We start from the raw sequence: 12,364 nt of genomic DNA, 5'->3' as shown, positions 1-12,364 counted from the left end.
TCTAAATTTTTTTAGGATTTTCCAGACAGGTTTTTGTTCCTTGGTTTCTTTCATCTCCAATTCATCAAAAGAACTTTCATTCTTCTTTATAAATTTATTCTTCAGCCGATTCATCATCATCTTTTATATTTTTAGGGCGGTTTAGTGGTTTTTTACGCCAATTAGTTGTTTTTTAATTTAAAAAATAATTAACTAATTAATGTATTTACCTACGAGAAGTTTGTTTTGACTTCGATGAACGCAATTGCACTGCTACATGGAACGATGCTGAGTTTGTTTGCGCATAGTTATTCAATGATTTTTTTGTTATGTTCATTATCGTATTGTACGGGGTATTTAAAATTCGTTGTATTGAATTTTGGACTTAAAGATTATTGAACTTTGGACGTCAAAGATTATTGAATTTTGGAATTAAAAGATGATCGAACGTCAAAGATGACTGAATCTTGGACGTTAAAAAATGATTGAATTTTGGAAGTAAGAGATGACTGACATTCGGAAGTGAAAGATCCAGGTGGAACAGGTAGAAACTGGCCGATGACGTAAAACCTCGGTAAAAAAAAATAAATAAATAAATCGTACGAAACCCGAAACTTATTGACTTTGTATATCGCTTCATTTATTGCTGCAACTCATAATAAAGGAAGCAGGGAGGAGGGAGCATAGTAGCAGCAGCTTCTTCGTCCCCGAATTTCCTGAGATAGATAGATGGAAGGGCTGCATCTGCCTGATTACTTGGACCGATAAAAGGGAAGTAAAAAAACCTGATTTTGTCGGTCGGTTGGTATGCAATGAGACACGAAATTGTAAACAGAATCAGGAAATCGATCATTCTGGTCTTCGGGAAAAATTCCTGCCTTGAGTTTGGGGGGTCATTTCGTTCCACGCCCCTTCTGCTCAGAGAGAGAGAGAGAGAGAGAGAGAGAGAGAGAGAGAGAGAGAGAGAGAGAGTTGGTACACTAATCGATATGCAAAAGCAGGGACATAAAAATTCTACCTAATATGATTTTCCTCTTAGATGATGGGGAGTGCAGCAGATCTATTCTTGAACAAATTAAAATTACTTCTCTCATAGATGACGAAATGGTACAGCTCAACGTATGTTTGCGTCTGTATGTTTTTATCATTTTTTTGTAGTTATTTTCACTTTAATTCGTCGATTTTTGACCGGAGAGCAGACCTGGTCTGAGTGACCTAGGTCTGACGCCTTGGTCAAAAATAATGTTTTCCTTCGTCAAACCTCGTTTTTTATTGTGTTACTGGATATGGTAACGGGAAAAAAAATTACTGAAATGCCCTCGTGAACTTTAGTACTAATGTCAACACACTCAACTGAGGACATCGCCATTTTAGTGCGCAATCGCTGCCTGAATTGAGGAAGCGTTCGTTCTTTCATTAATCTTAAAATGGACTTAGATTATTATTATTATTATTATTATTATTATTATTATTATAGCAATTTACATACGAAAAGAAAGGAGTGGAACTTCTTTTAACAGCGATTCATCTTTTCGTGTCTAACGTCCTCAAAACAATCGGTTGTTGGTACATTTTCATTTTCTGCTACGAAACATTCCCAGGGTTCCTTCGCACTGCAAACAAGTCGTTTAACCACGTATATATATATATATATATATATATATATACATATATATATATATATATATATATATATATATATATATATATATATATATATATATATATAAAATCCCCAATATCATTATTACGGTGCTTCACGGGTCCTTTATATTGAGCGCAACGATTCTGCATTCAGCCATCCTGGGACGTTTAAGGGAGGGAGGGAGGGCCCATAAGAATTCTTAACTTTTACTTCCTGGGCCTAAGTCGTCTTCTGCTGGACAGTAAAATTAATGGCCAGTATTACGCCTGGTACGTGGCTAGCTTCTGAAAATGTTGGCTATTTTTTCCCACACATCTGACGCTATTTTTCTGTCGTCCGGGGCCTCTTTCGCTCTATTTGTGCGTCCTTGCCCTCGTGCGCTGTCGTGCAGTTTGTGCTCTGTCAGGAATTTCCTCGTAGATTGGATACAGATGTTCAAAAAATAAAAATGACAGATGCAGTTCTTGATATCCGCCTCCCGTCGACACGGTCATGTATAGACATTTCACCTCGCTTCTGTCTTGCTTTCTTTCTTCTTTTGTGTGTGTGTGTGTGTGTGTTTTTATGAGTAATTTCTCTCTTTAGGTATAGACTTCACTTTCACTTTGTTCACTTTGTTAGGTTTTATTTCCAGCCCTCCACGGTTACTTCTTATAATTTACAATTGTCTTTTAGTGTTTCCTCATCAGTATCGTAGCTCCTGCAGAATAGGAATAGTCTTTAGTTCTTTTTTTTTTTTTAAATTTGCTTTCTTCTTGTGTGATCTTCACTTCACTTGTATGAAATGTGTTTCCAGATAAATAATAATGGTTATGGGGCTTAAATGTTTAAATTTCTATACTCCGATTTACAATAAATTGTCTCTGGTCATTTCATAAACAAAGAATTTATATACAAGCAAAATAAAGTTATGACGAAACAAATTCAAGCTGTTGTTTATGTTTGCTTCGATCCAAACGAAGGAACTGGCAATATTTAGAAAGTGTGCTGCACGAAGGGCACCATATTCTATGTAGTCACCCCGACAGGTCTATATCCGCCGCTGCCAGCGACACCTTGCATCAAAGCGATCTCACCTTCGGAGGGCTGGACGACAGGCGGCGCCACGGTCATCATCATCGGGGACAACTTCTTCGACGGACTCCAGGTCGTATTCGGCACCATGCTCGTCTGGAGTGAGGTAAGTTCAAGGTGTGAAGAGGTCGAACGAGTATCCACGATGATATATGATTTTCTTTAAAAACCTTTCTACGTTGATTGTCATTCCAGGTCAATATTTGATTTAAAAAATTCTTATTTAGCTAAATTGAGCCACCGGTAATGCTATGGATTTTCTTAAATCTTCCTCACTGACAACACAAGCCTTAGACTTAGAGAGACATTTCCCAACTTAGAATCTTTTTACTTTCTTTTTTCCAGTTGGTGACCTCTCACGCTATCCGGGTCCAGACTCCGCCTCGACACATTCCGGGCGTCGTAGAGGTCACTCTGTCTTACAAGTCAAAACAGTTTTGCAAGGGCGCCCCGGGCAGATTCGTCTATGTGTGTAAGTAGACAGTGGACAGTTGTTTCTCATACATTTGTTGTTGTAATGAGAATGATGAAAACAGCTGTGTCTCCCAATGGATTGTGCAGTTTATCTAATCTTTAGAAAGAAAACAAGCAGTAATAAGGAAGCCTTAAAGTTTTTGATGCTCAGGTCTAACAATCTTAAGTTAAGAATTGATTTATGAACTATGAATTAATTTATATAACGTTTCACTATCTCAACGTAGCTGTGGTAAATATCAAAAGTACAGCGGACAAGCAAATCAGATTAACTAGTTAAAAGTACTTACGTCATTAAGACACCAAATTTATCACTGAGGCCAAAGTCTAGCTTCTGCAATGATTCCCTCAATAGAAGAGCACATTCCGTTAACAAGATTGCAAGTTCTTTTGAGTGATAAGTAGTAATTTTTCTCTACAACACTTGGGTACAACGTGTATCGTGATATAGAAATAACAAGAGTTATTCATAAGGAAATCATATGTATAGCTGTGTGTCAGCTTGCTATATTAGATGGTATGGTCAGCACATTATAATAAATGTTTGTTTCCGCGCCATTTTACCATATCAGAGCCTAACCGACGCATACCCATTTCCAGCCTTGACAGAACCCACCATCGACTACGGTTTCCAGCGCCTGCAGAAGCTCATCCCGAGACATCCAGGCGACCCGGAGAAACTTCCGAAAGAGATCATCTTGAAAAGGGCGGCGGATCTAGCAGAGGCCCTCTACTCCATGCCCAGGAACAATCAGTTGGCCTTACCGGCGCCCAGGTCGCCAGCCATGAACCAGACGTCTGCTATGACAGGCTTCAACACGTACACGGGACAACTCGCTGTCAGTGTACAGGACACAGCTAATACCCAGTGGGGAGAAGGTGAGCCTCAGTCCGTCTCGCTCTTCTTGGTTTCGACTTTGGTGTAACTTGTGAGCTTTTAATCGCCTGTGCTTGATTTACAGTAAATAACAATAGGTCGACCATTTTCTAAAAGCTGGATTCGTGAAATATGGTTTAAAATTCAGGACTGATACGGAAATGATCGCGAAAATCAAGCGAGTGAAATTTATCTAATGTTAAAATTTTACACTGGAACTTATCTTCGCTCTGTAGATATTTACCTAAACTAGACTGACATTACTATTATTATTTTTGTTACATCACAGAGAAGCAGCGCTCTTTACTGATACGCTGCTTGCATTTTGTTATGAACATGTACATTGTTTCAACTACTTATTGGATTATCGATATGACCTTAGCGTACCATTTGTTGAAGTTGCCGGTTTAGATGAAATTCCATGAGTTAAACGTTTTCCCTTCGTTCTTTATTCATAATACGTGGGATTCATTAAATTTTACAAAATCATCAGTTATCACTTCCAGTAGTAACTGAGCTGAATAATTTCATTATAATATACGCATAAAAATACATCGACTGTAAAGATCCATGTAACTGCTAAACATTTTAAGTTGCATGGATAATAAATTTTGTCTTAACAGAAATCGTATCAGTTTTCATTGTGTTCTTGTTCTTATGTTCTCCTCACTCAGTGTTCTCTTCACTCATGCAATTGTTCACAAGTTCTTTTTACTCAAGGAATTGTCTTTTATCATGTTCTTTCACTGAAGTAATTGTTATTTCTTGTCTCTCCAATTGTTCTTATGTAATCTTCACTCATGCAATTGTTCACAAGTTCTTTTCACTGAGGTAACTGTCTTTTGTCATGTCCTTCACTCAAGCAGTTGTTCACAAGTTCTTTTCACTCAAGTAATTATCTTCACTCAAGCAACTGGTCACAAGTTCTTTTCACTCAAAAGTAACTGTCTTTTGTCATGTCCTTCCCTTCACTCAAGCAACTGTCCATAAGTTCTTTTCACCCAAGTAATTCTCTTCACTCAAGCAACTGGTCACTAAGTTTTTCACTCAAAAGTAACTCTTTCGTCATGTTCTTCACTCATGCAATTGTTCACAAGTTCTTTTTACCCAAAGAATTGTCTTTTGTCATGTTCTTTCACTGAATTAATTGTTGTCATTTCCTGCCACTCCAATTGTTCTTATGTTCCCTTCACTCAAGCAACTGTTCAAACGAGTTCTTTTCACTCAAGTAACTGTCTTTTGTCGTGTTCTTCACTCAAGCAACTGTTCAAACTAAGTTCTTTTCACTCAAAAGTAACTGTCTTTTGTCATGTTCTTTCACTGAATTAATTGTTGTCATTTCCCGCCACTCCAATTGTTCTTATGTTCCCTTCACTCAAGCAATTGTTCAAACAAGTTCATTTCACTCAAGTAACTGTCTTTTGTCGTGTTCTTCACTCGAGCAACTGTTCAAACTAAGTTCTTTTCACTCAAAAGTAACTGTCTTTTGTTATGTTCTTTCACTAAATTAATTGTTATTTCTAGTTTTTTTTTTCAATTTTTTCTATTTTTAGAGAGAGAGCCCTTGCCCCCTTTTCTAACCCTTTTGACTGACGCCTTGATTGTTCTCACTCTGTAGGTTTTTTCTTCTAGACGACTACAACCGCGGCCAGGCCCCCGGCGTGAGCTTATCGTCACCCCGGGGAGGATTCGGGTCCAATGCCTCCACGCCTCACACCTCCTCCACCGGGTCGGCGTCGTCCTCCTCCTACGGCGCCTCTCTGAACGCTGCCGGCTACTCCTCCTCCCCTTCCAACCTTGCAAACATGACCTCGTCGCCGAGCCTCTTCAACAGCACCACAAGTGAGTGTCGTGGAAAGCACCTCTTCCTCTTCTTCGCTTCCTTCTTCTTCTTCTTCTTCTTCTTCCTCTTCCGTTCGTGTTTGTCTTTGACTTATCTGTCTCTTTCGATTTTTTCTTCTGCTTTCTCTTGCTTTTTGATCTGCCGATTTCTATCGTATTCGTCTTTATATGACATCAGTTATTTACTGGCTGCTTTGTGTTTGTTGTATCATCTGGATCTTGAGATTTTTCCATAATTTATTTTATATATTTTTTTCTTTACATTTTCCGCTTTATTGTTTTTGTTGGCATAATTATTTGAGCTGAAGCACTTCGTATCTTGGGTTTCCGTTGTCTTGTCAGCATTGCAAGCTTTTTTTTGTTCAATATTCTGTGAAATGTCAGCTGATTTTGCCCAGTTTCGCTTGTAATTTCACATTGTGTTGCTCTAGAGAAAAAGGGAAGAAGGAAAATAGACATTAAACACTTAAATAGAGTCCAGCAGAAATTGTTAGAGGAGATGCTCAGCAAAAAAAGAAGTGCTTCTTTGCACTTCTGGTTTTTAGTGCCATTTCATGACTAAAGAAGTAGATGAGAAGAAAAGAGAAAACAAAGCCTTTAGTAGCACTGACTGACCTCAGTCCCCCTCTCCTTTCGCGATTGGGTATTTGGGCACCCGCTGATGCAGCTGGTGGTGGTGGGCACGGCGCTACGCATCACTACCCCCCTCCCCCACCACACCCCCATCATCACCACCACCATCACCATCACCATGGAAGTTGGGGAAGCGGCACTGGTTCGACCTCATCCGCCCTCCTGTCACAGTTCACCGCTGGAATGACCAACAAACAACGCAGTGCCTTCGCCCCCGTCATTCCAAGCCTTCCAGCGACCCCGCCTCTCACGCCCATCACTCCCATGGGGGCGTCGACGACGAGCACCACCGCTTCCGCCGCCGCCGCCGCTTCCATGAACGCAAACAGTGCTGCTGTGGCAGCTGCTGCAGCTGCGGCAGCCGCGGCGTCCCCCTGGCAACAGCTTCTCTCCTAGTGCTATGTTAGTGTCTCCACCGTCGTCGTCTTCTTCTCCTACGGCTCTTCTTTATCTGCCTGCTGCCCCCCTACCCCCACCCCCCCTCCTTCTTGCTTGCACGTCTCACTCCCCATGTCTCTTCTCAGGCCGCCCGAGCATGCATGCAGACATGCACGCCTTTCCTTTCCACGTGTTCTAGTTGACTCTGTTTGCATGGGTACTTTAGAATTAATGTATACATGGGTAACGGCCCATCTCAGCTTCTGAGAAATTGGTTTGGACCAGCTGTGCATTTGCATTGTCGAAATATTTCAGCTCCTCGACCTTCATGGCCTAATGTAAAGTATTCTTAGTAGATTCCTTGTATATCACTCGCCCTTCTTTGCTAAGGAAATAATTAATTTGGCGACTTATTGTTGTTTGTGATATCTTGAAGTTCAAGACGACTTGGCATTGTTGTGTATGCAAGTGGTTATTACGTTATTATTATTATTATTATTATTATTATTATATTATTATTATATACATATACATACATAAAATATACATCTATATATATATATATATATATATATATATATATATATATATATATATATATATATATATATATATTATGATTACATAAACCATTAGTCTATTATACGAAGGTTTAGAGCTGGTGTTTATCAGAAGACATAAAAAAAACTACTTCTTCTACAACAAAGTTATGAATTCATAACCGTTGAAGTAAAATTATCAGACATTTTCATATCTTCTGTCTTTCATATGACCATCAGCTACCTCTCAGCCGCTAATGTATGTAAATGTACTCAAACCCCAAATGTACACTCCGGATCCCCTTTATTTTAGGAAGTACAAATGCAAAGAGACCCAATTTAGTTTTTACTTAGTGCGTTAGCCCCTTAGACCCTTTTTATTATAATCTTACTATAAATGTTGTATTGTATAGTTAACGCCAGTAATGAGACCAGAGGTATTTCCTTATTTTAGGCAGTAAACCACTTGTAGAGTCAGGGTTATGAAGCTGTAGACGCATATAGATACTAGCATCGCCGTCCATCCTTCACACAATCGCTCACGTTTTTGTCTTCTTTTCTCGCACAGGAATGGGTGGCTTCATGTCCTCCGCCTTTACCTCCATGGGGCACTTCACCTTGCCCCCCTGTGGATCACAGCCCTACGGTCCTGCCCTGGTCCACTCAGCCGCATCCAAGTGATAACGAAAACGAGGGAAAGTAGATTTGCTCTCCCCTGCGAACTCATAGAAAGCAAAGGAGTGAATGCGCATCCATCAGGCCATCCTTGGGCCCACGAGGGTCTTCGGGTGATCTGCATCTACTACTGCTGAGTCTGCGTTCTTCATCTTGGCACCAGCTTGTTTGGGTTCTTCGGCATTCGGCCTGCCCTTTCAAACGCTAGTATGGACAAGAGAAGCGTCGGTGGTGAATGATTCGAGTTTTTCCGAGTGTGGTGGTATTTTAGTAACACGGGAAATCCATTGATCCTCGGTAGAAGAAGGGCGCGTGCTGATAATTATACTTGGAGGTATTTGGCTGTTAATCATCTTCAACTGTGATGACGTATACGGAAGAAAGCAAGATGTTGACGTCGAGGCTGAGGAACAAGGTGGGGATGGCCGAGATCCAACGACGCAAAACCTTATTTGCTCGAATCACTTCGTTCTGTCTCGGGTTCTCCCCATCTTCCTTCCTCGACCTCGGACGAGATTGCTGTACTCACGCGAGATACATATCCATTGTTATTGTGGTGACGACAACCAGAAGTGAACATAAGAGGTGATCGAAAATGTCATGTGGGTAGCAAGTAGCATCGAAGGGAATAAATACTCCGAATGTATGGACGTGTGCGTATGAGTGTGCGTGAATGTGTATTGAGCTGCGGAGCGCGCGAGTCGAGAGATGATAATATATATATATTTCTTCCCTTCCAGTAACTACCTGTGGATCAGGCGGTCAGTGTGAACCTGGAGAGGCGCAGTCAGTAGCCGGTCTTCCTCACTAATTAAGTTAGGGCAATTAATTACCTCTCATCGTCGCTAATCTCACACATCTCATTGTTGTTGAACTGAATAGAAAGGGAGGTGTTCATTATTATTATTATTTTAGGGAATAACGTTCCTGCCTTTCCGTTTTCCGTTCTCTTTTCTATACTCAGGAGGCATTGGATCCTTTATAATAGACAAGTAGGTATTTATACATTGAAATCGGGGGTCGATTACTGTTGATCTGATTTATTTGAAATAAAGGAAGTGGTGGTCTGGATGCCACGACTGACACAGCAGAGGCAGTTCGGGAATGCAAAGGAATTAAGCACGCTGGCATTGGTTGTCACTGAATCTGGTCTAAATTAGGAGACAAAAAGTAATGTACAAGACTCATTGGGCTTCACAATTTTTTCAGGAGCGGACATTTTAATTTTAACTGCTCATAACCATCACTGACAATCTACGAAATTTCATTAAATTCAAGTCCCCAATTGATATGTCGAATGGCTCGTTAATTCCGTACGAAACTGTGCAATGTTTTAAGTGCTTTTTTTATTATCATATTTAAGAGGTACAAAACCCCAAACACACAAAAAAAGAAGTGGGCTTTCGACAAACGAGCTTCGTAAAATGACAGAATGAACCTCGTGCAGTGATGTGGCATCCCACAATTAACCTTTGACTTCACAAACGAAGAAGAAACACTCATTGATTAATATCACCTTGATATATATTATTATAGTCCGTAGTATTGCGAGCGGCTCCTCCTCTTTCGGGAGAGACCAAAAGGGCCCCTCTTATGGGTAAAAAAAAAAAATCATTCGTTACCAAGCCTTGTATATTATGTTTTGTAAATACATGTACATTTTTTAATCACTGTAAACAAAACGGCTTTGTTAAGTTATTGGATGGTTATATATTATCTTTTGTAGGTGTTAACGTTGCATTTGTTATTCAAGTCTTCATTGGTAGTCTTTTCATTTGTTTTCATTCGCGTTTCTTCCATCAACGTACGAGAAGATTTAGGGTTCCTTACAGGAGGGCGAACGATGCACTTTGTTGCTGCAGAACACTTTTTTTTCCATGAATTTCCAGATTTGTTTTACAAATTCCATTTATTTACGACAACGTCAACTTTACACAGATTTATTCCCACCCCTCCCTTCGTTCGCATCGTTTTCTGAAAAAGACAATAAGATAAGATCCCCCCCCCCCCCCCCTCATCGTACCTGTATATAATATGTAATACATATCATTTACTATTTTCAGACTACTCAAAACATAAGGAATATGTAGGGCAAAGATCTTGACAATTGTTTTTACTCAATGGGCGAACTGGAACAATAATAATTTTGATTTACTTCTTTCAACTCTGCGAAAGCTCAGGTCTTGTTTTGTATTGTTTTTTTTTAAAGTGACGCATTTTTTTCCCTTGAAGAAGTCATCTATGCTTTTCTTCTTTCTTGAATATTTAATGGGTGACAAATGGTGGCACAGCGGTCATGCTCGACATTATTTTCGACTGGTGTCGTGAACATCAGAAATAATGTTATTTGGACGACTTTGGATGTCATGGAGAGAACACACTATATACGAGCGAGTGATTCCAGATGTGTTATACTTTGAACTGACAACTTTGTCTGAATATTTGAAAGTCTTTTTGGTGAAATTGTTAATATTTTTTTCCCCTATTTTTTTAAAATGCGTAGACTGTTGTTAAGATGTTTTATGAGTTGTTCCCTTTGGTAACTCTTTTAGTTTATGTAGGTATAGATGTGTTATACAATTTGTATTTCATTTCGTAGTGAATTGTAAGCCTTGTCTTGTTATATAACTATTTTTTTTTACTTTACATCTAGTTATTGGATTTTTAGTAATACCTTTTTATTATTATTTAGTAGTCTTGCTCAATATTCCAAGTGTGTCCTGGGGAGTCTCCTGACATGAGATTATGACCTAACCAAGTTTGTTAAAGGTGAGGTCATCGACCTTCCCTTATCATCTCACCATATTGTTGTTTATTGCAAGTAAAATCATTGCTATATTTAAGTGTGATAGTCCCATGAAACCTTTTATGTGTCTAGGATAAGAAGAATAAGAAATACTAAATGTATTCTTTATCATGTACAGAGTAAAATTTTCAACTTAATTTCTTAGGTGTACAATAAATTTTATAAAAATCTATTCATGTGGATGGTTTTTCATTTAACACGAGAAAATAAACGAAGTTTTTTCTAGGCCTATTTTGGACTTTTGACCTCTGAAATAACGAATTGTCGAAATGAATTTTTATCTAGTTTATTTAAGAATTAACAGTTAACGTCAAAATATCCATTAGGCAAACGCCTATGGGTCTCAATGATACGCAAACATTGAGAAGCTTGAAACTTATTCACAGGTACCCTGAAAAAAACATCAGATTTCAAATGAAAATCACTATGGCAAGCGGGTCACTGAAACGCTTCATGGCTTCGTAACCTAAAAAAACTCCAGTGAAGCCATTGACACATATATCAAAACCTTTGAATCATTGTTGTGTAAGTGCAAATGATAGAATGTACGATCCTTTGTACGAGTCTAAAAAGAATTTCCAGTTATTCTATCCTGCCAAGGGGCATTCTCATATTAAAGGAAACCCACAGGGTAATCAAGTCAGGCAATAATATAATAATAATTACTCACTGATATCGCAATACCTGGGACACCAGAGTAGATGAGAAAGAAAAAAAATTGACGAGTATCAAGACCTGAAAATAGAAATAAGAAGGATATGGGATACGCCAGTGGAAATTGTACCCATACCATTGGAACACTTGGAGGCACGATCGCAAGATCCCTGAAAAGGAACCTGGAAAAACTAGTTGAGGAAGTAGCTCCAAGACTCGTGCAATGCAGAAGAGTGTACTCTCAGAAACAGCGCACATAGTAAGAAAAGTGATGTACTCCTAACAGGCAGGATACAACCCCGAACCCAACACTACAAAAACCACCCAGTCGAATAGGATGACTGTGATAGACAAAAAAAAGTAATAATAATGTCTTTGGGTATTTTTCTTAAAATAACACTTAATTTTACGGCTATGAATAAATAACAGTACTGTTTTTCTTTCACCAGCTATACTTTTATTAAAATCATTAAGCAAAATCAAGATAGGCAGACACGAGTTAGGTTGCTAATTCAAAACCAACTTTTTAATATACTGAAAAATGTTGAAACATCGAAAAATGTTCTTTGTTCCTTCAATGGCAATTATGGCCCAAGTATTTTTTTGTCACACATTCGGAATAAGTAGCTTTCCAGTTCTTGCCATTAAGTCAGTGGCAAGTTACGAAAACCTGCGGGTTTGGAAACTAGTATTTTAATTACGATTGGGAGTGATATGAGGTTATTGTTTATTAGAGCAAATATCATTACATCGATCCAGCATTATTATTATTCAAAAATAATAAAGGT

At 38.9% G+C, this 12,364-nt stretch overlaps 1 protein-coding gene across 5 annotated transcripts in view; it reads left to right on the top strand.

The window, feature by feature from the left end:
- The window catches only part of LOC135220510 (transcription factor collier-like), a 229,596-nt gene extending 218,521 nt beyond the window's left edge, over window positions 1-11,075 (top strand). For 4 of the 5 annotated variants that reach the window (XM_064257657.1, XM_064257658.1, XM_064257659.1 and 1 more), the window contains exons 9-14: window positions 2,653-2,804; window positions 3,044-3,170; window positions 3,773-4,051; window positions 5,682-5,891; window positions 6,559-6,926; window positions 8,010-11,075. In XM_064257657.1, the coding sequence (XP_064113727.1) occupies window positions 2,653-2,804; window positions 3,044-3,170; window positions 3,773-4,051; window positions 5,682-5,891; window positions 6,559-6,920 (1,130 nt within the window). In that variant the 3' untranslated portion in view covers window positions 6,921-6,926; window positions 8,010-11,075. The remainder of the gene's footprint in view (window positions 1-2,652; window positions 2,805-3,043; window positions 3,171-3,772; window positions 4,052-5,681; window positions 5,892-6,558; window positions 6,927-8,009) is intronic. The other variant, XM_064257661.1, reaches the window with a different exon arrangement.
- Window positions 11,076-12,364: the final 1,289 nt, after the last annotated feature.

The sequence above is a fragment of the Macrobrachium nipponense genome, chromosome 2 (genome assembly GCF_015104395.2).
Source record: "Macrobrachium nipponense isolate FS-2020 chromosome 2, ASM1510439v2, whole genome shotgun sequence".
In the NCBI taxonomy this organism is placed as follows: Eukaryota; Metazoa; Arthropoda; class Malacostraca; order Decapoda; family Palaemonidae; genus Macrobrachium; species Macrobrachium nipponense.
Note: the sequence above shows the minus strand (reverse complement) of the source record. Positions and strands in the feature narration are given on the sequence as shown.